The sequence below is a fragment of the Amblyomma maculatum genome, chromosome 2 (assembly GCF_055883805.1).
Source record: "Amblyomma maculatum isolate TAMU_Amacu chromosome 2, ASM5588380v1, whole genome shotgun sequence".
Taxonomy (NCBI): Eukaryota; Metazoa; Arthropoda; class Arachnida; order Ixodida; family Ixodidae; genus Amblyomma; species Amblyomma maculatum.
In genome coordinates, this window is record NC_139345.1 from 174,568,605 (window position 1) to 174,594,924 (window position 26,320).

At 46.1% G+C, this 26,320-nt stretch overlaps 1 protein-coding gene across 3 annotated transcripts in view; it reads left to right on the plus strand.

The window, feature by feature from the left end:
* Nucleotides 1–26,320, plus strand: part of faf (ubiquitin carboxyl-terminal hydrolase-like faf) — a 241,639-nt gene that overhangs the window by 10,303 nt on the left and 205,016 nt on the right. For 2 of the 3 annotated variants that reach the window (XM_084595526.1, XM_084595528.1), the window contains exons 2-9: nucleotides 420–488; nucleotides 2,258–2,387; nucleotides 10,356–10,710; nucleotides 12,114–12,226; nucleotides 13,447–13,559; nucleotides 18,172–18,277; nucleotides 21,021–21,388; nucleotides 22,555–22,693. In XM_084595526.1, the coding sequence (XP_084451652.1) occupies nucleotides 2,316–2,387; nucleotides 10,356–10,710; nucleotides 12,114–12,226; nucleotides 13,447–13,559; nucleotides 18,172–18,277; nucleotides 21,021–21,388; nucleotides 22,555–22,693 (1,266 nt within the window). In that variant the 5' untranslated portion in view covers nucleotides 420–488; nucleotides 2,258–2,315. The remainder of the gene's footprint in view (nucleotides 1–419; nucleotides 489–2,257; nucleotides 2,388–10,355; nucleotides 10,711–12,113; nucleotides 12,227–13,446; nucleotides 13,560–18,171; nucleotides 18,278–21,020; nucleotides 21,389–22,554; nucleotides 22,694–26,320) is intronic. The other variant, XM_084595527.1, reaches the window with a different exon arrangement.

Below are 26,320 nucleotides of genomic sequence, written 5' to 3' on the forward strand. Positions count from 1 at the left end.
TCCTTGGTATTAATGCAGTTTAGCAAAGTTGAATTACGAAGAGGGTTTGTAAAGAAAATATTATGAAAAATGGATTAACAGGAAACACATATACAGACTTTGGATGCACAGTGAGCGATTTCTTAATTCTTTTCAACATTGGTTTTCCTTTTCTTTAAGCCTTGAGTTATGTAGCTGCAGTTTGCAGTGGATTATGAAGTTCTGCTTTCTGGCTGGTTGATAAATTGTGAAAGCTTGCACTGTTGGAATTTGGTCTGCCTTCCTAAAAAGTATGTGCTTTCTGATGTAGCATTTTCTTTCTCTAGACGATGTTTAAAGGACTGAATGTTGTGTGCCAGTTTCAGAGAACAATTGAGTTTTTGCCAGGCGTTCAGGTTATTTTTCAGTGTATCTAACTCCAACTGTTGCTTTCTGTGCAGGCAGGTATGTGCTCATTACAAAGCACAACCATGACGGGCAGCTAAGGACTGTACTAGTACAACGTGCAGGTGAGTTCTCTTTCCTCACTCCTCCTCAGGCATTTTTCCCCCTTTGGGAGCATGGGTCAGCCTCTGAGGAAGTTGAAATCAGATGGCTGAATATGAGGTGGCTTTGGGTTTTGCATGGACGGTGGAGCATTCAGATGTTCACCTTTTGGCAAATGCACTAAAGTGCGACCTAGTGTGTGCACTTTTGGCTGTCCCACACAGCCCATTGAAAGCATGGCAGCATTTTCAAGTGCAATTTTGAAAAGTTTAGTTTGTGGTTTTATGAGCTTTAATATCCTAAAGCGACTCGTGCTCTGGGTAACTTCGACCACCTGGGCTTCTTCATCATACATGGGCATTGCACAGTACATGGATGGCTGTGTTTTTTCCCCATCAAAACACAGCCACCGCCTTGTTTTGCAGCACAAGACATGCAATAATTCATTGGAGGCATGCATACGAACATGTGCAACCCTTTTATTTTGCAATCTTTTTTATATATTACTTTTGTGCCCTTCCCGCAAGAATTTCCCAAGTGATTGGTGGTATTGTTAAATAAATAATTATGCAAAGCTCATTGGTTTGAAAATGTGCATCGAAATTGGCATGATTGCTTGCGTAGCCCTTCAGGAAACATCCAATCACCTTTTGTTTTCTTTTTTTTTTTTTAAGTGTCAGTGGTACTGTCGCACTCAGTGGGAATTGCTATCAGTCTGAAGGGGGCCAATTCAGCCCTCGGCACTATATTGAAACAAAGCGCACTTACGCAGGTCATCGAACTGGTACAAGTATTAAAGAGACTTTGTTCTCTTGACAGGTAAATGGATTGATATTGATCACCGCTGAGGTCATTGTGCCTTTAGAACTGAACTCTTACCACATTTCATGCATTGTAGCTGATACGCAATATATGCAGTGATAGAAATACCAAATAATGTGACATGATTGTGGGTTATCTAATCTGTTTACATGACTATGTGGGAGCACTTATCACCGAGCTGCTTCTAAAAACACAGTGTAGAGGTACAAAACTTGCTTCTATTTGTAAGTTCGACTTTCCCGCTCCCCTTCCCCAGATAGCCAGAGGCAGAAGACGCATGGCTGCAGCGCACCATTTTTTGTGCAGTTTTCTGTGGGATGGCATTGCAGCTAAAAGTGAAGTGAAGGCATAACGACTCAATCGTAAGTCCAGGAGCTCGAGGATGAGGAAGATCAAAAGTACCACTCACCGAGGAAGGTGGCTGGTAGCATAAGGAAATCGGCTAAATAGTGCGCACTTCATATTTTCGTTAGGGGGGGGCACGGGGACGATTGCATATGATTTACTGGGGCATATTTAAAAAAATACATCTTCATGAACGGGGCTTTGCTATTTGTGGCTTGGCCAAAGCTACCTCAAACCCCGCAAAGTGGTTAGCTGTGTGTAGGTTACAATGCCCTCCCGATTTCGGATGTCCATTTTTCTAAAAGAAAAAAAGTACAATCCAGTCTGTGGTGTTTATGGTGCTAGCTAGTAAGATAGAAAAGCACCCCAGATGAGATAAGAAGAGTGGAGATTTTTCGGAGACAGAAACCACTGCTAACAGTAGCATACTATATGAAAAACCTGCTAATTTGCACTTTGTGTACAATAGTTAGTGTACATAGTGTCTGAAAGGGTAAACAAGATGTGAAGCTGGCCCCAGCTTCCCGTTCCAGGGCCAAATTTGTGGCGTTGCCATCTGTGGTTGGTCTCTGCCGCCACTTTTGCGCGGAGATTGAATGCGTGTGCTATGTTTTTGTTTGTGCAGCAGAGGTGGGCAGCTGTCCCCCCCCTTGGTGTGGCCAGATGGGGCGCCCGCCACGGCTATGACTGCCCGAGGAAACCCCCTAGGCGGTGGCGGGGGGGACCAGGACCCGCCCCCCGCCACCAACCATGAGGTGAGGAAGGAGCACCAGTTCAGTCCGGTTTTTCATCAGAGTCTTCGTGCTGTTGAGGACGCAAATGTTTTTCAACTTCCTGGTGTTTTTCTGCTGTCATCTAACGTGTGGAGTGTCTCCTTGCTCTTATCACTACTTTGCTAAAAATTAAACAGTCGACTGTGTGTTCTGTGGGCATGGAACAGATATATTGAAGGGAATTGCAAATGAAATTATTTGTAGTAATTGCCTGTTTAAAAACGGGCAAAAATGGAAGGAGAAGATGTTGCCCACCATAGCAATTGCTTTGTAGTACCTTAAACACCCCAGCTGTGGCCAGCAGAAACAAAAGGAACAGGGAGAGAATAGTGAGGGGAGTTTAATGGGTTAGGGTTCTTGGAGCCTTGATAACCCGTGCGTAGAAAGCAAGGCCCAAAGTGCATTTTCAGCTGCGATATGATGCAGTTAGCAATAGTGGGGTCTAATCACTGGGAACTGCTTAACCCTTTCTGTGCTATTTGAAAAGTGGCCACATTTTGTAGTTTTTTTTAAAGATTTTGTTCTTGGGCTATAAGATTTAAAATTTATTGCAATACATAAAAATGATGCAGAAGAAATACACTTTTAACAATATGACCTTCATTAATCCACTGTAAAGTAGCAAGACAGATTTATCCCACAAGCTTCAAGTGCAGAGAGGTACATTGGTGCTCCTGTGTACCATAGTTTGCATTCTGAACTCACCGAACGGCCAAAAAGCTATTCAGCATATTTAGCTTTTGCTGATAGGCCTGCTTGATGTTCTGTGTGCTTTTGCGAGTACAGGTGTGCAGTTCAGGGATAACCGTTTTCAGGGAAGAAAATGAACTTAAGAACTGTTCAGCTTTTTTGGCCTTTTTCACTAATCATCTGCTTCATAACAGTTCTTGCAGGGATTTTCAATTTTATTGCAAGTTTTGTTATATGTCAAAACGACAAAAGTTTGGATACCTATATTTGGGGTCTCTTTTACGAAGCGATTCATAGTAATGCTTAACTCTCTTTTCTGCAGATTTGTTATTCAAAACAACTTGATAGTGATGTCATTCACTTTGTAGAGGTCAGAATAGAGTTCTACCATATTTATGCACATGAAGCATGCATGCAGCTTAATGTAAAGGTACAGTGATGTGTTTTATGTAGGGAAGTGCAGATATTTGGAATTTCGAACATGAATAGAATGTGTTATTCTATTTGTAATAAAAATGATGTTCAGGATGTTCAAATATTCGAAAATTATCGAATACATTGCTGTTTTCAATTTGCCGCAGCTTCACCACAATGATTCACAGCTGTTTCACAGTGCTGTTCAGGAATCACTTTCGAGCTGAAAAAGGGCATATAGAAGAGAAGATTGAAATTAAATCCAGTTGTCATTCACATCGATCGTTATCCTATTGACAATGGTCAATGGGTGCTTAAAGGGGCGCCATGATGTTTGCCAGACCACTAATTCCAGCTGGCCTCTATATTTCTTTACACCTTCCCGGTGCCCCAAAGCCCAATCATAACGGCGAAATAATAGCGCCTAATATTTTAATCCGCTTCAAGGATCAGCGTTTTGGCACCGATGTGAGCGGCACACGACAGCGATGTTCGTTAACGGATATGACGTTTCATTCTCGCTGGGGCGCTGCTTCGCTGATTAGTTGGGCCAGCACTTTAGATTTTACATTCGAATGCACTTTAAGTTACTATGCAGAAGACAAATAAAATGTGTTTTAATTCCGCCTGTGTTCGTGGAGTGTTTGTAAAGATGGGAACTGTAAACTCAGGTAAATGTGGTGTTGTCAACAAGCACGATGAAGTGTCTGCTTGCTGTGATGATGGTGGCTTTGCCCTTCGTAGCGGGCCGACGCTGCCTTCTGGCACGGCGAAGCCAAAAATAATAAAAAAAGAACAGAAAGAAACAAAGTCCGCCAATTCGCTGTCCAGGCTCTACGGTCACAAGCACAAAGGTCACTCCTACAGGCTTCTCAAACCCCAAGATAGCTGACAGCGTTCGGATCTCTGAGGTCGGCAAAATCGCTGGACAAGCCAAAATCACGTGGTTGATCATTTCTGCCGACGCTCCACAGATGGCGCTAGTTGTGTTGAAATTGCTCGTGAAGCACGTTCGCTTCCCTACCCTGTACAAGTACAGGGTAGGCTTCGCCTTAGCTCGTGTACGCCATTCCCCCATCTTTGCCTTTCGCACAAGTACCGCTCTAGTGCCTAGAATATACTGGCTAGTGTGCCGTGCGGAGGGCTCTCTCAATGGGAGGAGGTGTCCGCGCCGGCGATGCCTTCCAACTTTGACCGCCAGGGGCGCTGCTCATCGTAAAGGTGCCGTCGACGCCGTCGGCCGCCGGCGCGCCCTTGATTTGCCGCAGCTGCGCTGGCCTAGCCATCAGTGGGTTCGAGCGTTTTGGACGCGTCTACGCTGTTCTTTTGTTTTAGTCGTTCTGTTTCTTGCATTCATACGAGATAATTAAATTTGCAACGACTAATGATGCTAAAAATAAAGCATCAGGGCAGGGAAAAGACATGTTTCGTGTCGCTCTGTTGGAGTGGCTACCGCTCGAGTCAGGACTAGGTTTCTATGTTCGGTGTGCCATCGGACCCTGCGCAGCTTGCGTAGTGGAAGCGGCTGATTAAAAGACAGGACCGCAAGTTGACTTCAACGTGTGTTGTCTGCGAAAAATATTTTGAGGAGAGCTACATCGAGAGAACGTTCAAAGTGACAGTAAACGGCATCGTCAACGAGCTCGCTAGAGATAGACCACGAATTAAGCCCGAAACCGTGCCAACGCTATTTGACCATTATCCAAACCATCTTCTGCCTAAGAAGACATCGAAAAGAAAGTTGAGGAACCTCTGTGACCAACCGGCCGCTAAACGACAAAAACGCAGTGCCGTAATGCCAGTGGTGCAGACGACAGCCATGCACGCACCGTCAAGGATGTTTGACAATGCTTCCAAGGAGCTGGCAGCAGAAGAGCCGAGCGAGAACTCATGCCCGCAGCAGCAGACGTGCAGCTTTGAGCCTCGGGATCCGTTTGACTCAATTTACATACTTGCAACTTTGACCAAATTAACCGAAGCACCTGCTGGATCTGTAGCCTACGCGCGTTATCGAGCCTAAAAGAAAACATTGCTACTTTGTACATAGAAAAAGTGATAACTTATAAGCCTGAACGCAGTTCTGTGGACACTACAGTGTATATTCTCGGAAAAGAAAAAAACAAGCGCGTACAATACAATATCTAAAGCTGAAGATAGAGCTATATAGGTAGAGTGCACTGGAGGGTCTTTGTTCCGAATGTGGCCTGCAACCAGCTGATTCAGGAAGCACATATCATTCATGGGAATATATTTTGCAGAAAAAGTGTCGCTTGACCGTCAACTCTGAAGGGGTTAGCTGCGCTTAATGCAAATACCAGCGGAGGCTTACACAAGATGCGCAGAAGAAGGAAAAAGCATGCAACTAGCCAAATAAATGCTGCAACATTTCTCGCGCTCTGAGAAGAGCTAAGAGAAAACTGGCATGGAGCGCAGAACAAGTGGCTCTATTGAAATCGCAAAATGAGGAGCTAATAAGTGAGTCTGTGGTTAAAGCTTTGTTTTTTTTTTTTAAATCCCGCGCGTGACCTAGACAATTGTGACCGTACAACAACCGCTCGGCTGCTGAAACTGCGAAGCCGAAACTGGTGAAGAAAGTAAAATTAATTATAAATTACTTAGCGGTGGTAAGCGAGAAACCACGTGGAGAATTATACAGGAATATCTAGCGCATCATTAGCAAGTGAAAAAAAAGAATACCACCAAAAATTGGTATCAGACTACTTTAAAATTATTGCGGTGTCATATATGTGCGGCCTTTCTCCAAAACCTTTAGCGGTGCATTTCTATATTTTTACTTGTTTATTGTTGCTGCGCCTTTTTACTCAAATTTTACTATATTGTTGACTTTGTAAAAAAAAAAGAATCAGTGATACAATCACCACTTTTGTTTCTTGCCTTTCCTTCTGTTACAAAAGAAAGCACACCGCATAATAATCATTTATGTATGAAGCAACAATTAAGTGACTTCCTAATAAAACAAATGAATAAAGAGTAAGAACAAAAACTGAAGTCAGATTCAGACTGCTTGTGTTTATTGTCGCATGTGATCTTTGAAAACATGCGCGCGTGCAATATATGTTACGAAAAAGCAAGATCGCCCTTCTTTTCTGTAGCATATATGTGACGCTATAAAACGTCACTAACCTGATATTATATCACTTTAGCAATAAGCATGACTGAATTGCAGAAACGTCAACGTAACTTATCCGAAAGCATGAGGTCCGTATACGTATTGACGTTCGTAGCACTTGACTGCGGCATCACGATATCATGGACCATAAGAAAAGACCGAAGAGTAAATAAAATTCAAAGTTGGATTAATGAACAGTGTAAAATATTAAGGGTATTTTCTGATACCTGTGTCACACGGACAATAACAGTCATCGTCGATGCGTTCCAGGTTAGATCGCGATTGAGAATATAGTTCCCATAATTCGGGACAACTACCTGGGCTGACTGAGCGCTCACTCAGAAGGAAGATGCATACGATACCTTACATCCGCAGTCGCGATGCGTGGATCGCAATCGAGTGGCTCTAGATCAAATAAAATCGTCATCGGAATATTTCATAGCAATATATTGAACCCGGCCCGGACTCGATCGTTTAATCAAAGATTAACAAACTATTGCAACCAACGTGTCAACTTTAGGTGGTTTTCTCAAATTTCTTCTCTTGCTGGATATCAGGAAGGCAATATGTGTTCTGCTTAAGACCTTATCCGGTTCAGCTGAATAAATAAAACAGATATATAGCAGACATGGACCAGACAGTATTTGTTAAACGCTTCGAGTGCTATTTGAGCGTATGATTTTCTCCGCACAGTACTAGGACGGTATGAATGTCTTCCACCAAGACTGTTTTTAGACACAAAGTGCGCTTAAACCGTCAAGAGACAGGTTTCGCAGTGAAAAGCACAGCGCCGCCTATGCTGCCGAGGCCGCGAACGCAGAGCGAGAGCACCTTAGCTATTGGTAGCGCCGCCCCGCGGTGGCGGCGGGAAGGCATCACCGCGGCGGACACGCCAGCGCGCGCCCTCGGCACACTAGCCAGTGTATTCTAGGCACTATAGTACCGCTCAAGCGATTTGTGACAGCAGCAGTGATGGACGCCGGCGGGACACCAAAACGGCGACACAGATTTGCTGACCGTCGGGTCCACCTCGTCGACACCCCCTCAATTGAATTGGAAAGCATTTATTATCAGCATTGAACCGTGAACAATATGTGGGCACTAAACTTGGATGGTAAAGATGGTTTGGAGCAGCGTTTAGTGGGCTAGGCTATCTTTGAGCAGACCAAGGGAGCAGACGAAGAAGCCGGTCCTCATAGCTGTGCTTCGCAGCGTCGTTACCATGGTAAAGATGCTGCCAAAAAGTGCGGCTGCAGTTTGGGTTGGACAGGCAACCATGGTGGATAGCTTCTGATACGTCAGCAGAAAGCTGCATTTCTTATAGTTTCCGCCGAAGTCGAGCGCTGGGCGAGCAAAATGGGAGAGGCACTCTCTCGCACCAGCTCAGAAACGCTGTTTTTCTTCTCTTGTCTATAGAATTTTATAAACCGAATAATTCTTGTTTTCGTGCGCCGATTTTTGTAATTTGTTTTTTTACTGACATCAGCACGGTGCAAAGAACCTAGAGGTTGGCTGGAATTAACAGCCTTACGCACGTCACTGTGCCCCTTTAAGGCAAGAATTAAAACTCGCAGGACAGTTGCCACTGTGTAACATGAGATTCAGCAACAACGGTTTGAGGTTTATCTTATTTGACGATGTATTGGGGTAAAGAATTTGAGAGTGAGATGCATGAAGGTGTAGATGTAGAGCTCTCTTTAATTTTGTCATACACATGCTCATTTTTTGACTACTGCTGCATGGTTATTTTTCGTTTTCCTTTGACTCTGCTTTGCTTGCTTCAATGTGGCTCGGGACACAGCTGCAACGCGTCTCGTCCTCGTTTTCTCACCTTTCCTTCTCGCAAACCTTTGCTCCTTTGCAGTGCCCTCAGCATAAACATAAGCCCTGTATACGCGAACTCTGCAGAGTCGGGTGGAGTAAGCCTGTGAAGTAAAAAGTCGATTGTCGGGTTTATGTATACACTGTAGGGTCAAGAAACTCACTTCCAGGGGGTGGGTTAATTCGCTTGCCCCGCTTGTCTAAAAGCATGCAGATGTTGCCGGGTCAGGTAGTCGAGTTACGGTGAACTGTGTGATCAAAAAGCTTCTTGCGTGGCTAAGAGCGTCAGTGAAGTTGAATGCTTTCTAGCCATCATTAGTGAGAAAAAATAATAATCTTAGCTCTTGATAGTAAAAGGCAACAGAATGAAACATGAACTGGAAGCTCATACAATAACTCCAAATTTTGTCACTAGGGGCTGCCGCTATACTTGCTAGAAGCGAGTTCGTGTAGGCACATACAGTTAAACCTGGTTATAACGAAATTGTAAAATGGTAACGATTTTTCGTTACATCCAGGTTTTTGTTACATGCAGTTTTCGCATGAAGACCCAGAAGGACAATGTAGAACGAAAACCAGATGAAGAATTGGTCTAAGGGAAAGCACCTTGAAAGTTTACAGTAAATCAGAATTATTTGAAGTTATAGAAAGGGATGTTTCGCGATCGCGCTGATAGCGAGGCGTGACTGCGGCAGCAGCCTCCGCCTCCGCGGCTCACGCGACGCGTCTACGAGGGAGCAGGGAAAGGTGGTGGAGGAGGGAGCAGTCTGGGGGAGAGCGTGCGTGTTGCCCCCACCCCCCCCCGCCTCCCTATGTGCTGTGCCGCTTGCGCTCGCCCGCCATTGTTGCTCAAGGAAACCGTCTTCGCCTCTCATTGTCAGCACGCTCCACTGTTCCCGCTGCCAACGAGCAGGAGCCCACGAGCAGCCGCATGGCAGAGATGGACGATGGACACGCTGCTCACCCCGTGTCTTCTTTCTGCTATTTTTTGGCAGCTTTTAAGCATGAACTATTGTAGTGCCACGTTCCTACAGCGAAAGTAGCGGAGACTGCTGCGTCTGCCACGGAGACGCGGCGCCGGCGCTGAAACACGGCGCGCTGTATCTGCTGTGGTCACTCGTTGCTATAATAGGCGTTCTTCTCACTTCAGTTCGTGTTTTATCGTCCTGAAACTTGCGGGGTTCTGGCAAATTTCGCTTAACTGGGCACTAGCTAAGATACAGTCGACACCTCGAGTTCGTTATGTCAAGGTCAACCGCCGCGACTTGTTCGTTACGTGGAGTTTTCAAATACATTCACTTCAGTGGGGGTGGCGTGGAATTGAAAAACTTTGTAATATCGAGGAATTCGCTACATAGAGGTTTGTTACATAGCGGTTTAACTGTAATGGTTCGAGTAAGGGTGACCTCACTTACTCGGCGCTGACTCTACCCGGTGGTGTCGAATCCATGTATAGAGGACTATATACTAAAGAAGTTAAGGTTATATTACTAATGCAGGAAACACCTCTACCTGCACCACAGCACACCCTGGGAAAAAATGTGAACGAAACTGTCTCTGCCCACCTTTGTCATGTGTTGTCCCTTCTGCTGATCCATTGCTCAGTGTTCGCACTCTGCTCCATTGCTCAGTGTTCACACTCTGCAGTTGAAATGCCTGAGGGTGTGGATTGCTGTGCAAGTGTAAAGCATTATAGAGGAAGGCTGGGTGCCACTAATGCAGCTTCGTGCGTACAAGCGGACAATGTTGATTCTCATGGGGGCGTGCTTATACACAGCAGCAGGTGCGTAGGGCACAAACCTGTTTTATGCTTTGCCTATTCACTAGTGAGATAGAATGGGATTTGGTCTCTGGCTTGTTCTTGCATGTGAGGATATTTGCTGCACACCTCGCAGGAGCAGCAGCAGCAGCAGCCCCATCAACAGCAGCAGCATCAGCAACAGCAGCAGCAACAACAGCAGCAGCAGGAGCAGCAGCAGCAACAACAGCAACAGCAGCAGCAAGAGCAGCAGTCACAGCAGCAGCAGCAGCAAGTCGAGGAAGGCAGTGGGCCTCTCCCAGTGGAGCCTCCCCCTGTGGTGGTGGCAATGGAGCAGCAGCAGCCGCTCGTAATGGAGGAAGAGGAGTTCCCCTTGGCAGAGCTGGCGCGCCTCGACGAGATGATCAACCGGCCACGCTGGGTGGTGCCTGTGCTCGCAAAAGGGGAGCTGGAGGTGTTGCTAGAGGCTGCCATCCGCCTCTGCAGGCAGGGTGAGTGTCCGCTACCTCTTCTCCTGTTTGGTGGTGGAGCAAAGAAATTTGTAGCTTTTGCTTGACTATGCTGAGTGAAATTGTGGCAGGCACACCTTGAGGGGATACCCCGCAGAGCAGTGCTGTTCCAGTTGGTAATCCCTCACAGGAAGTTTCATCGTCCTTGATCTCTTTGATTCCCCTTAATTAGAAAAAATTGAACTACGAGCGTGGTCCTCGCCAACAGCCATATGTAAGTCCATGGTATCAGGCACTCGTTAATTTGAACGTGGACGGACTCGCAATGGTTAAAAATTGAACTGGGGACAGCGTCGAGGTATGGCTCACGCAACCAGCAATCACTAAAAGAGACCTCCCCGAACCTGAACCGCATGGAATAGTGGTGCTTGTCCACTTCTTGCACGGTATGGCAAGCAGGACGATGATCGGAAGTTCCCCATTTATAAAATTCAGATAGTTTCAGTTCCCACGTCTGCGATCAAGCCACATTGACCAGTCGGGGTTTTTCGGATGCTGCTTGGTGCGTCACGTTTTTTTTTTTTTCGTTTTTTTTTTTAAACCTTTATTTTGGGGGGGCCTCACCCTGCTCCAATGCCCTATGCATATATCCCTTGTGTGCTTCCAGTACGCTGAAACAGCACTGGCCACGTCTTCAAAATGCGACAGAGCCGTTTTGTGAAGACAGACCTCTGCTGTTGTGTCACACAGCTTTTTATGAATTTAGAGCAATTCTTGAGGGTTCCCGACAGAATGTACAAAGCGAGGCACTTGGCAGACCTGTGAAAAACAGTTGTTCTCATTTGGGTTTCTTCAGACGAAGACAACCATCATGCAGGTTTTCATCAGATAAGATTACTGTCATGCAGATGGTTTTTGACAGTTTTCTTTCAGTACAATGCGATAATGAGAACTTTTGGTTAATGAAGCATTTTTTTCTGGTCCGTTGGAGGCCGAATTAATGAGACTTCACTGCATTCAGCACTGATAAGACAGGGCCCCACCTGGCTTCATGCAGGTCCATCCTGCACAGTAAACTATTGCACCGATGTTATAATATTTATCCTGTATTGGTTTTTTGCAGGGCATACTTTTCTGTGCAATTAGAGTTTAATTTTGTTTCTAGTATGTACAATTCTGAAACAAACGACTAACAAAGTCTGGCTGTTCTTATTTTTCTCATTTTGTTTTACTGATCAGATATTCAATATTTAAAGGCATTTTTTTCTCCATGTTTGTATTTGACAAGTTTTTAGAAATTTGAAATAACTGTTTGCAAAATGAAAATGTTCGTGCACTCCTGCTTATAAGTGCTCATCTGTTCCCTCCCTTTTCAGATGCCTTCAGTGTCAGAAGTGTTTTGTGCCCTTTCATCAAGTGACTTGTGTGCACCATTTTGCTCGCAGGGCGTGATGTGAACAGCGAGCCCTGCCAGCGGTTTTTCCGGGAAGGGCTCACCATCTCATTCACCAAGATTCTCACCGACGAGGCGGTCAGCGGCTGGAAGTTTGAGATCCACGTGAGTGTTGTGGGAAGAATGCCTCTTCTTGGCCGTTGTGGCTAAAGGTATTGCTGAACAACACGAGACACCGGTCTTATTGGCACACCGGTCTTATTGGCACACCGGGACGACACGGCAGATGTGTAATGCTCTGAGTTATGCAGTTTATGTTTGTAGCCTGCAAATAAACTGGGAATAAGGTGGAAGACCAAACACCATTAGGGGATTTCAAGTTTTCTATACTGGTATCATAAATGCTTTAATAGGTTTTTCTCTGCCAGTGTGGCCTTGTGATGCCTTTAGTTCTGCACATGTTTGTGCCTTACATGGCTTACTTTTCTTTAAGCTGTCTCTTGTTTTGGCTCTCAGCCTAGCAAACCAGGTTAGCTATAGTGCTTTGTTTGTGGGGGGTAGAGGGGACTTTTCAGGTGACTGGTGGCTGATTAGTGGTAGCCTCAGGTTCACCAGTGTTGTACAAGATATTTCGGCTAGCTATAATGACAGTGGTGCAGTGTTTATAGCACACTTGTAGAGTAAAACTTCCACATTGACAAGTGTATTACCATGACTTAATGTCATGTGGGTACAGCTGCATGAACCTGGGAAACATAGGCCTTCATGCTTTCTCGCAAACATTGGGTGCCGTGTGTATTCAAAGGATGCTGCAGGGGAGAAGGTTTATTATACACTAGTAACACTATATACTAGGGCAGCTGTCGGGCTGGCCCGATGACTAGCATCCTTCCCTGCCTGTTTCTCACTGGCAACCACGTGTGCAGCTTTCCTCTAAAGAAAGGTGGAAACCAACCCCTTCTGCCCACCCGTGCAGTGAGGGAAGATTGTAAGTACACAGGGCTAGGACCATGGTGTCATGTGTGCGTCACACAGGCAAGGACCACCAGTGCATGATGTCACCTCCCAAACATGGGGGCCCCTTGTGTCCGCGTTGGCATGGTCAGGCCTCCCTACATTCAAAATGGGGGGTGGGTCTAGGGATCTCTATAGGTTGGAAGAGCTTGCGTGCATGGTCATCACTCTCGAAAGGTACTCTATAATCCCCATTGACAATATTGGGGTTGACTATTTAGATGTTAAACCTTGTTTCCAACTGCTTGCCAAATGCAGAAGTATCCTTTGTGATGATGTAATTAATAGGTGGCTATGATTCTCAAAGAGAAACGGGACTGTGTAAAGTGAAGTGTGTGCTCTCTCTCTCTCTCCTCCCTTGATGTCTGCAGCGCTGCATCATGAAGAACTGTGAACGGCTGGTTGAACTGTGTGTTGCCAAGCTACATCAGGACTGGTTCCCCCTGCTCGACCTGCTGGCCATGGTGCTCAACCCGCACAACAAGTGAGCCCCCTTCTTTGCTTTGCCGCACGTCTTCAAGATCAGAGGTGTTTGGCACCTCTCATCACAAATGGAGGCAATTTTTTATGCCTGTGCTGTCATTGACCGGAGAAAAAAATGCCAGTACTGCAGTTAAATGTCAAACGTTCTTCTGTCTCTCCAGCCGTGCCTTAAGGGGGGACGCGGACTTTGAAAGTCGAAAAATCGCGAAAAAGTCGGCTTTTCAAAAAGTACATATCTCGGCTGTATATGTTATAAACTACCTTTTCTATAATTATAAATGCCTAATTCATCGTGGAACTGCTTTAAATTAAATATACAACTGGGTGCGGCAGCCCCAGAGTCGTGAGCAAACGGCAAAAGTACCCAAAATTCACGCGCACGCCATTTCTCTGCTGCTGAACCGAGCGCCGCCATCTGGGTCTTGTTTTGTTTATGAATGCTTGCCCTTTTCCATATTGCCTTCGCCGGCGGCGTCCGCGGCATAGCAGAAGCATGGCTCGCTTGTGATTGGGGGCCTCACAGGGATTGTTGAGCTTCCCGCTTCTCGAATTCGGGCTGTGACTGGACAAAGCGCGCGCTCCGTGAGAACGCGGGGGATCGTGCGACTGCTATTGGCTGCTGCGCGCGCTGACGCGGTGGCCCCTCCCCGGCGCGTCGTCTGCTCCGGCTGCCTTCTGAGCTGACATTCTTTTTGCGCTCGCTGAATCGCTTCACGTTTCACCATTTTTGAGATCGCCGTGATCATTGCTCGTTACGGATTCTGGTGGCATATTTTGAGCGGTTTTGTGCACCTTGTGAATTGTCGCACGGTCGGCCACGATGCACGCTAAGAAGTTCAAAACACTGCATACGTCATCGTTCTGTGAATGCCGTCCGAATCGCGAAGTTAGTGAAGCACGTTGCCAATGGTTACAGAGACGCTTCTATCAGTGCTGCCTCTGCTACACCACCACTACTAGACCGAATGCGCTGCCACTTCCAACTGCGTATCTTTTGCGTCAACGTAAGGAGACGGCGTTTGAAGCATGCCTGCTGTACCGACCATATCAGCCTCGGCGATCTCAGCCTCCTTATCGCGTCTGTCATCGCAAGCGATAACGCGTTGTCAGGGTCGTCCACCGTTTGAATGGAAATGCTCTTTGCGAGGGGATCGGGGAGGTGGAGGCACAACGTGCTGTAGTGACAAACAAACTTTAGACTTGAAAATGCTGTTTTAAACTTCAAGGGCCATTTTCTCAGAATGAATTTTTTTCACGGTATGGTTGCTTATTCCCGCAGTATCTCTGGAACCGCTAATCGGAATCCCACCTGGGTTTTTTTATTGTGTGCCTGAATAGATTTTCGAGGGCAAGACAAGCTCATTTTTTTCAAAATATTGATTCTGGAATTTATGATAAACAATCAAAATAGGCTAATGCAAGTCCAATTAATGGCACTAACCTCAATGCACTGCTAAAATTTTTCGGCAGGAAAATTAAAAAAAAGGGCTCTGTCTTGCCCTGTGGTACCTATTCAGGAACTTTCATAATGAATTTCATAGTGCCAACACATTTTGCAAGTTCACCAGGCATGGTACAAGGAACCCATGGGAACCATTCTGATATACTTTTGTAACTTGAGTACCAATGTGCGCAGCTCCATGAAACTTTGCAGTTATTCAAATGGCTGTGCCATGAGTCTATCCTGAAAATTTCATTCAATTACCTCGAGAAACAAAAATGTTGGTATTCAAAGGTAGCCTCCCCCCATAAGGCGGGACAAGACCTTTGAAAACTGAAAAATTGTGGAACATTTAATTTTTGGAACAATATATACTCCTTTCCGTAAATATAAATGCCAGACTTCTCGTAGAAATACTGAAAATTAATCATTATACAGTCGAACCTGTACATATCGAACCCGGACAATTCGAATTTCGGTTATTTTGAACTCGCGAAATATCCCCTTGAAAATCCCATGCAAAAGTGTAGGAAAGCTGCGTCATATATCGAACTCAATTTCACCTGTCATTCAATATATCAAACTCTGCACCACACAACGAAAGGTGCGCCTTCCCCAAAGACGATCGCATCACCCTCGGCCGTTTGCCGCACGACGTTTTCAAGCCACGCGCGGAAGGAATGAGAGGGGACAGTTCGGCGACGGCTGGTTTAGGGCAGCGCCGCGCCTATTCCCCAAAGGCGCGCGCATCTCATCTGCGGTTATCGTTTCTCTCGCGCCAGCACGGGACGTTTGCAAGCCATGTTTGTGAATGAACCAGAGAGGACTGGTGGGAAAAAAAACAAACAAACAAAAAAACGCGATAGAGCAAAGCGCGAGGGTGTGCCCATTATTTTGCCGAGCTATCTCTCTCCTTCTTTTCTCCCAGTCTTCGTTCGCAGTAGCACGTGCTACGCATGCGCCAAGCCAGCTTAGCCTGTTTTCAGACAGAACGTCGGATGCTTTCTCATGCGTGTGTTGCAAACCCTCTGCGCGCGGCGGCTGACGTGGCAATGGCTTCTGTGGACGTTAAGAAGCGACAGATATCTCTCTCTTTTTTTTTGTTAGAGTCGTTCATTCTTATTGTGCTGTATGCATCGAAGATCTGCGGACGTTAAGAAGTAGCACTGAGATATAGTTTTTATCTCTCTTATCTCTTCGTGCAATTTTTTTTCAGTTATAAAAATTTTTTACGTGTAGTGGAAGTACCTCTTAAGCATGAGGACAACATGGTTACGAATACAGCAGAGTTCAATTTCATGTGAAAACCAAAGCCTTGCATGAGCACGGCGTCACTTTTTGCTGTTTCTGTCTTTTAAAAGGCAATAAATGATAAATGATCATGGCAGTCAAGTGCTGCAAGACCGCACAAGCTGCACCCCCACTTCTTGCCTCCGCTGCCTCATGCTGCACAGTACTGTGAATATGTACTTGCCCGTTTCTTTCCCTCCCCTATTTCTTGCTGCACTTTTACTCTCCCTTAGTTTCTGAATGGACTGTGCTGCCTTCTTTCCATGTTTGTAGGCAGCTTTACTTCTTTTTTTTTTTCCTACGCGCTGCATGCTTTTTTTCACGGCTCCAAGGCTCCCATAAAGTAGGCTTGTTTTGAATGCTGCTAAGTGTGGTGGTAAAGCCACTTGAAAGGACATTCGCTGTCATTTTTCTGTTTTCAAATACAAAAAAATCTTCGCAATTCTAGGCAGTGCGTGGGTGGCAATGTCATATCGTGGGAGTCGTCGCCCTATAACCGATTTTTACCAAAAATGTCTTTACTGTAAAGGGGAAAAATGTACAGTTGTCTACGGGAAATGAACTGGGACTTCAGTTTCACTTTACTATATCCGAGTTTACTATAGCGGGGCTCTACTGTATCAAGTGTGGTTGCTCGTTAAGATAGTACTAAACATTGTTCGTATGTCATTTCGTCTTTTGACATCATGGGATTTTTACACCTTGTGCTGAATTTTCAGTTCACTCACTGGCGAATAGGTACATACATGGAGTCCTCAGATACATGTGCTTCAGTGAGGGCAGTGTTGAGAAATTAGGAAACTTCGTAGTATTGAGGAATCCGCTAAGTAAAGAATAACTGTTCACTTGTTAGTTGAGTGCTTATGTTGCATTTGTCGTCGTTTTATACTCTTTAAAGGGCCACTGTCCAGGGAAGGCCCTTTTAAGAAAAAGAGCCCAGTGTTTCGATCAGGTACCGGAGATAGCCTGTGCAAAATTCTACAGCGACACGCGCGCCGCAAAGCATCGAAAATACAATTCAAAACTCCCTCATGCTCTCCTTTGAGAAGCCAGCTTCACCGCTTCCTGCGCTGGCCCGACGGGCCCCGATAATGACGTACGTACTGGGAACGACGTCCATTGGTCCTTCTCGCTGACTGACGGGAGAAGGATGGGTGTCTACCGCTCGCAGCGCGCTTTTCCCTTGCCACGGCCAGACTGAATCCAGCAACGCGCGCTCCCTCGACCGTTTTTTTTTTCGCGCTCGCGGAGAGCCACGTCCCACCTCCCGCCAAACGCGGAGGAGGAAGGGGAATTTGTATTGCGGAAGCTAGACGACCTCGGGCAGGAGAGTGAAAAACCTTTGTGAGGGAACGGAAGGAGAGATGCAGGATAGAATCGGGTGATTGCGGTGGCTGTAACTGCGTTATTAGTTACTCTTTTCAAAAACATTTTGCGGCCTTGCGTTCCAGGGGCGAAGTCTCACAGTCTCCGGGGAAGAAAATATTTTCGACCGGAGGGTGGACAGTGGGCCTTTAACAGCAAATATACAGTCATGTACTGTGGGTGTGGTAATGCATGGGTGATATGTATGGCATCTAGAGGGCTCATGACAGCTCACGTTGAGATGCTATCGCATTGTCATAAGTTATGGTAATTTGGCCTCCCCTGAGGTTCTTTTTTTATGTACGTGCTCCAGTAAACACTGCACTCAACCACTGGAGCACAGAGTACAGTTTTTGTAAGCTTTTAACGTGCAGTTTTTGCAAGCAAAAACGTTTTGATGTATCATTGGTTTTGTTACACGAAAGTTCATTACATACAGGTTGGAGTCCATTTGTGTAAGTGCAGTAACATTTGGGGGCTGTCAGCATGTGACCTGTGTTTTGTGGTGGCATTGCAGGTTCCACTCGTATAACGGCACGCGGCCATCGGACACAGTACCCCCTGGCTCCCAGATTCCCGATGACGAAATATATGCCCGTCCCACCGACACTAGGACACCCAAGGTGGGCACAGGCTTGCTCTCTTCCAGGGATTGTGCCCAGCATGCTATGGAGCTTATGCGATGGGAAGGTGAAATCACGCTATCACAGTCTGCATATTAATGCGTTGGTACTGCAAAAGTGGTTTCCTCAACTTCTAATTGCTGCTGATGATTTATGCTGCCTGATTTTTTGTGCACTACAAATTTTAAGTTCAATTTTTCAGTTGTAGCCCAAGATAGGGCTGTTACTGTAAGGCCATCTATAGGAGCGAGAGTTTTACGTTCGTTTTCCCAGCACCACTTGCACCTCCATTGGTCAAACACAGTCGCGTCGTTGGTAGAAATCTGTGCATAATGCGTAAGCCAACACTTATGCGTCATTTTGCCCTTGACTGCTGCTGAAAGCGTTAGTGGTTCACCTCTGTTCGTCTTATGATTTATGGTATTTCATTCTGTATGTTTGAGTGCACAAGTGCATTCAAAAGTTGTTTTGCGTCAGTTTGTTTAGAAGTTTTCTCTAATCAGCAAAAAAAATAAGGGGGGGGGGGGGGCTTGAGTATTGTGCTTACACCAAATGATGCAAGCCATTTGCATGGTGTGTATTTTTTCATTGCTCATGGAGAAACAAGTTGCATCATTCTTGGCAGCAGTATTTTATTTAGAATAAAGTCCAGTTTGCTAACCAGAAGTAAGCAGGTTGAACTGGCACCCACACCCAACACTGCACCAAGTATGCCTCCTGCGTGCAAAAGTTGTGGCTTTCCCTCATAACGTGGAAGCTTGTGAGAGCAATGTCGGGAACCTGTGCTGAACTCAGGCTCTGATTGGGAGCCCCTGCAGTACAGTGAAAGCTCGTTAATTCGAACCTCGATAATTCGAATTTTCAGATAATTCGAACTGCACTACTTGGTCCGGCCAAGCTCCATAGAGATGTGTGTATAAAAAAGCCCGTTAATTCGAACGCGAGCCTGTTCTGCTACGGATAATTCGAATTATATGCCGCCGCGTCTGGGCGACTCACGCGGCAAAAAAAAAAAGTCTTTGCGATCGGAAGGCATAATTAAAGGCTGCGCATGTCCAGAATGCGGACAGATGATGGAACCAGGTAAAACCATGGAAGAGCGGGTAAAACTTAAATAGCGCCATGACCAGCACGTCGGCCGGTGGCGTTGGAGGGAGGGGAAGGCGGCCGCGGCAAGGTCAGTGCACGGCCGCGGCGGCGGCTACCTGCTTTCTCTTCTGCGCAACGTCCGTAGTTCGCAACTAAATACTCGTTAATTCCAACCCTGTTAGTTTGGAAAGAGGGATAAGTACTATCGGCGCGGTCCCAGCCAACGCCCATGAAAGGCCATGATCTGAGACGGGCACTATGGGTTAAACTTTTTTTTTTTTTTTTCAATAGCCATCCATCCTTCCACTCATCAGTTGTCAACGGAAGCAGGCGAGTCAGCCGCCTGACAGCGGCTTTTAGTGCCCTTCGCTTCAAAGACTGCTTGCTGCTATGGGATGAGTGGAGTGGCAGTAGACAGCGCCCACCCCAGTCGCTCATAGCATGATAAAGCAAACGTACTGGAAAGGAGGCTTACACAACCGGACAAGCGCTGGCACTTTGCCAAGTTCGCTTCCCCCCACCCTGCTGGAGCTAAAGTCAAAAGATAAACACGCCATTATCGCTGTGCGGCATCTTGGCACACTGCCAAGAAATGTGTTGTGGACCGTGACAGTGTGAAGTGTGACAGCGCCGCGAAACCGGAGGTAACGACTGACGCCTTTATTTATTTATTATTATTATTACTTTTTTTTTTCAAATTTGTGGGCACAAATCAAGGCTAGGTGGGTTCATTATGTTAGCGAGTTATTATGCGAATAAATACGGTACAGTTACTGTAATACAAATGGTTCTTGTCAGTTTTTTCGAGGCCATTCGATAATTTGAACTTTTTTCCTGCTTTTACTGTAATACCCCAGTCAAGCATGCAAGTTAGAGTGCACTCATACGGAGTGCACTTTGTAGCTCAAAGGGACTTTACGCTATGCAGTGCTAAACGGGAAAGTAGACTGCACTCACATAAGCACTCGTTGGTACGAAACTGGCAACTGAAAAACATGTTTTAAAAAAGGAATTGGAATCTCCAAGCATGAAGTTGAGAGAACTGCTTTTTGAAATAGTAAAACAATAAAAAAAAATGCTTAAAAATTGACACCGGGCCACGATTCGGAGACCCCCTGTCAACAAACACCATGAACAATAACAGCCGTCCCCAACTGAAAATGGCATAGACACCGTGGCGCACCACGCTTAATTTGGAAGTTGCGTACGCTGTTACATCACATTTTTGTTATGTGATATTTTGCTGGTTGCTATTATAAAACAATTCGTCAAATAAAATATGTACAAAACACGTTAAATCAACTTTTATACCTATCTTATTACATAATACATTTGTGACGAAGAAATTTCTGCCGGCGAGTCTAAGCACTTGGCCCTCAAAGTCTGTTTTGCGAACGCACTCCGACCTGAGTGCACACTTTGGCAAGTGTACTTATGTTACGCCATTTAGCAGTGGTAGAGTGCACTTTTCGTAAGTAACACTCGCCGTAAGTGCACTTTATTTTGAGCGATTGACCAGGGTATAATTCTAGATGGCATGGGAAGGCAAATGGGGCACAGAGGTAGGCAGCCTGTAGGCATGGGGTTGTCATTGCTGTGTGTTGTGTCGCTGTTGGAGTATGATTGCGCAGACGTGTTGTGTGTGCGTGCACAGGGCTGGGTGGTGGATCTGATCAACCGCTTTGGCTCCCTGGGTGGTTTCTCCATCCTGCTGGAGCGCTTCCGTTCGGGGCCTCCGCTCTCGGTGGCTGTGATTGCGGCGCTGGTACGCCCCTTCGGCCTGTGCCACTCGTTACTGACGGTGGGCACGGTCGAGCGCTACCTCATGCCCATTGTGCACATGGTGCCGGCCTTCCTGGAGCGCCTCTCCGACGAGGAGCTTAAGCGGGAGGCCAAGAACGAGAGCAAGAACGATGCGCTGGCGGCCATTGTGCGGGCCCTCCGCTCCCTGGCTGCCATGGTGCCCCGCCAGGAGGAGACTGTGCGCTCACTCGAGATGTTCCGACTGCGCATGATCCTCAGGTGAGCACCCCGTCCAGCGGCCCTGCTTCATCCTTAATGGGAACTCTTGATTATGTCTGGTTATTAGTGAGCAAGGATGTTTTTTAATTGCATTGACGAGGCAGCCACGCATCTGGCTCTCACAACAGCTTTTACAAGGGTTCAGATATTGTCTCCGGTGTGGCTGCATAAGATGTATGTTTAGCTGGCGTTCTAGGCAACACTTGTGTGAAGGCGTCCGTGACCAGCGTGGCTGCAGAGGCCCGTGAAAGAGCCTTGCAAGTGATGAGTCATCCTTTCGTCACCTCTACATCGTGCGAGGTGCAATCACCCTCCTTCTGTTTGCGTGTGCATCACGGGCATCGTGGTTGCGAAGGTCAGCGTGATGAAACCGAAACAGCCAGCTGATGCCACCTCCTTTCTCTGGAAGCCTGATAGCTCTTATTAAAAATGAGGCTAGGACGGCGAACTTGGGATAAAATTTGGTCGGATCTGCATATTATAGGAGGCAGAATTCTGAAATGACAAAATAAAGGAAAAAAAAACGTAATATATGCAGGTTTTTATCGTAATTCAACTTTATAAGGTGCATACGTGGCAAATAAATCCCATCTCAATTGTTTTTTCAAAATTTTTTGATGGTTTGCTAATTTCCAAAAGGCATGCTCCTGAGTGATTAATCTATACAGTGTTGGGGGACAGGTTTCTCATTTAATGCTTGCTAACTTTTTTTGGGCATGCTAATTTAAATGACTCATAAATCACATTGAACTTCAACAAGTTGTAAAATAACTGATATTGCCTAAATCAAAAATGTAGTTCCTACATTGTGTTCCTTGTACTCTACACTACCTAGCCGCACATTAGTTATAGTTTCCTGGTTCTGGTTTTTCTCTATTATTCTCGAAACAAACGAGTGAAAATGACGAAAACTTTGAAAACTAATGTGCATAATATATAAAACTGATTACCTAATATTCGATATCACCGTCGGGTATTGGTTAAGACTATGCATTTTCATTGCACAGTCACACAAAGTAAACCAAATTTTCCAAGATCCCTGTTAATGACAGCACTTGCTTTCCATGAATGAGTGAGCATGTGTTTGTGAATTTCTAAATGGAGTGCACACCTTCTGCTATGAAGCCACCGTGTTGCAATAACAGTGTCTTCGTGTGCCTTTGCAGGCTTCTACAGATCTCGTCATTCAATGGCAAGATGAATGCACTCAACGAAGTGAACAAGGTGATAGCCAATGTGTCATACTATGCCCACCGGCACACAGGCACCGATGAGGAGGAGTGGCTGACTGCTGAGCGCATGGCGGTCAGTGCCCCTTTCCCACATTTGTCCTTACCCCCCTCCTTGCTTTTTGGATGTTGTTGGGCAGGGCACGTTTGCTGCTGTGGGTTATAGAACTAGCTCAGAGCTATTTGAATTCAAAAGTGTATCATGTTTACCTTAGGGAGCTATGAGGATTGATGCGGGAGAAGGTGGAAATGTCAATACAGGTTTTTGCGCAAGTTATGCTTTCTCATTTTCCTAAATGTATGCCGCGTGGTAAAATTGAATGTGTGTCAGAACTGGCTAATTACAGTATCCAGTGTGTGTTCGTGCATCATCTGTTTCTCGGCCAGAAAAGTGGCTGTGAATGTGCACAGTTCAAGGGGTTTGTACTCATCTTGCTTATGAATCAGTTTTTGTTTGGCACATGGAGCTCTGTTCCGGTGAGTCTGTGATGCTTTATTTGAATATTCCAGAGCTAGGTTTGTGTTAACAAGATTACATTCCTTATAATTTGGAGCGCCTTTTGTCTGAAGCGTGTATGAAAATGAAACTACCTCTGTGGTCCTCTAACACCAGTGGACTACCTACGTTGTCGTTACTATTGTCGACACTATTGGTACTTTGTTTGGGTTCCGTACTGTGCTCCGATGCCAGAGCACAGATTGTTGGCAGTTTTTGAAGAGTAGTGTCTGCTTCCCATTTGAGCCACCAGACAACGCTCAAGTTAAGCAGCTCTCAGTATAAGTCATACGTGGAAAAAGCACTTCTTGAAAATTGGACACTGCAGACATCTTGCGTACTAGCGGAGAGCAAGGCAGAAAACTGTATTTCAGTACTTCCACAAGACTTGAATGGGATCATAAAGGTACATATTAAGAAATATGATTTCATTAAAAATTGAATCACTAGTACATTGGGTTGATTATATTTGAAAAGTAAAGGCTATAGCAGGTTGTAAGGCACTGGCAGGGAGATAGTAAATGGTTTTGCTGGTCCAAGTGACTTTACTGATCATACAGCGTATAGCCACCTTAGGGCAACCCTCATTAATTTGCCTGATGATTCTCTTGCATCATTTGTGTGCCAGATTGAGGCTGCTGACTCGCTGCTGCTGAAAATTTCAAATTTCCATAACTGAGAACAACTGGCCTGAGAAATTCTGCTGGAGAAGTCGAATAATGTTCGAGAACATATAGTAATGTGTTGTTAGTTTTTCTCTTAACACTTTCCTCTCTGTGGCAAAATGGGTGGTTTTTGGGTGGTGTCATTAATATTTTTTTCTTTAACAAAACTTGCTTGGTACAGAAGTCTCTAGTATCAAATTGTAGAGGAGGAATTCTTCACAATGGTATTAGTGACAATCAACATATTTACTGAGTAAGTGATGAAAAAAAAAAAACTATCAGCAAAAAATTGTAGTTAAGAAAAAGACATAGACACAAAAGCATCTAAGTTTCTTGACATAAATAAAACATGAACAATTTTCAAAATATATATTTTTTACAACAGGGACCAATGCAACACTGTAGCAAATTCTAGCTTTCGATGTACAGTATTCGCTGAGTTGGGAAAGAAAAGGTCGACTACGCTGAGGTCGACCCCTGGCTGTCCTCTAGCGGCCCGGTGGCCACTCGCGGGTGTGTGTGTTTGTGCGCGTGCGTGTGTGTGCATGTGTGCACGCCACGGTGCTCTTCAGCGGCCTGTGTGGCGTTTGTTAAGAACAGAAATGGCACGACTGCTCCTTGCTACTGCCGGCCGGCCGGTTGGCGCCTTGTCTCCCTCAAAGTGTCCCGCTCCACCCATAACTCACGAAACCCGGCAGGCTTGCACCACATGTCGGCAAAAGCGCTTGGAAACTCAACCGGCAGAACGATGTACTAAAGCGGGTTCAGGACACGGTGATAGAAGGTTTCAGGCCTTGGCATGCATACGTGCTGGTGGCTTAACCACCATGCAGACGCCCGACTGCTCAGACATCCGAGCCGACAAGGGGCCGCAAGCCGGCACCGAGGAGGCGAGGATCGAGGATTCCTGTTACCGACACCGCTGAACCAGCACCGCGACTGCCAGGTTCCAAGAGCCCATGCAAGCGGGGTGCCTTCCTAGTATGACGGAGTCAAAAGAAAAAGGAAACAAGGAAAGGCCTGGAGAGGGGAACACAGCCAATTGTCGGCGAAAACAGTGGCTTGCAAGACGCTGAACGAAACAGTCATCTGTATGAATTTCTGCGCAGTTTTCTTCATATCGTGTAGCCATTAAATCAGTTCATTAAGTTTCACCGGAGTTTTCTTCTGTGACCAAAATATCCCAAGGCATTGACACGTCAACAACAACAAAACAACATTGGCTTCGCACAGCAACGGCCAGGAAGACTCCGCCCCTTCCGCTCCAGGTGAGCAGCACTGCATACAACGACGCTCACGATGGTCTCAGCGGTCTTGACTGGCAAGCAGCAGTGCCTCTTTTTATAGGCCCTGAAAGCCATTGTCATTTGAATTGTCCACTCTGGAGGCAGGAATTGGCCCTAGGGGTCCAATAGCGAACATGTTGGGTCTCCACCGCGGTGCGAGGGGGCAGGAGAGGAGGGTGTGCCTCCATGGCGGCAGCGGTCGTTGAGGCGCCAGGATGTCTGGCATCTGCTCTGACAAGCCTAAACAAGCCCGACGCTGAGACGACTTCTCAGTGCGCCGGTGCCATGCGGAGCAGCACCGGGGCTTAAAGGGGCATCAGGTGCTCGGCCGCACCTGCTCGACTCCAGTCGTCGGCCGCTGCAGGAGCTGCGGGAACTGCGGCTAGAAGCCTGATCCTAACACTACCCTCTCGTGGGCATTCCTACCTGCTCGCTTGCATCGATCAATGCACTCACTTGGGGACAACATTTCCTTGACTTAATGTTACTAGCAAAACCATTGCGTGAACCTTCACTATAGGTTGGGTGTCGATATACAAGGTTTCCTCTATTGTCGCCAGTGAGCCTTGTCACCAGTTTGAATCCTTTCTCGTCAGAAATCTCATCGACTACTGGTAGTATAGCTTACCTTCCATTGACAAAGGTATGATTGAATGGTTGGATGGTTTCCCCGCTCACTCAAGGCCTCCCTATAGACAGTTTAATGATGTCCACGGGACATCCCTATCTCGAGTTCTTGCTGTCTTGAAGCAAGATCTATGGTATGGAGCTTGTCTTTGACTTAACAGTGCCGATTCCCTGTACATTCTTCTATTCGACTGTTTCGTCTCTGTGCCCCAAAGCTGCCATCTTCATGACTCGCTTGCACATGTTCTGCAGTTGTCTCTGGGTTCATTATTATTGGCAGTGGTACCTGCTTTGACTACATGCACCCACGTGCTTTTTTGTCATGACTGTTTTACCAATCCCATGACTGCACTTTCCACATACCCTCCCGTAGTACCAAGTTTTGTACAGTTGAGGTTCACGGTCATTCTGACCATTTCCATTGACCACCCCAGCCTGCATCATAAGTCAGCGTCTATCGTTGCTTCCCAACAGTAATGGGTAGTGTTCAGGCTCATACCTTTATTGGGCTTTTTCATTAGCGGTGGGGCCCCTCCCGTAGTACCAAGTTTTGTACAGTTGAGATTCACGGTCATTCTGACCATTTCCATTGACCACCCCAGCCTGCATCATCAGTCAGCTTCTATCGT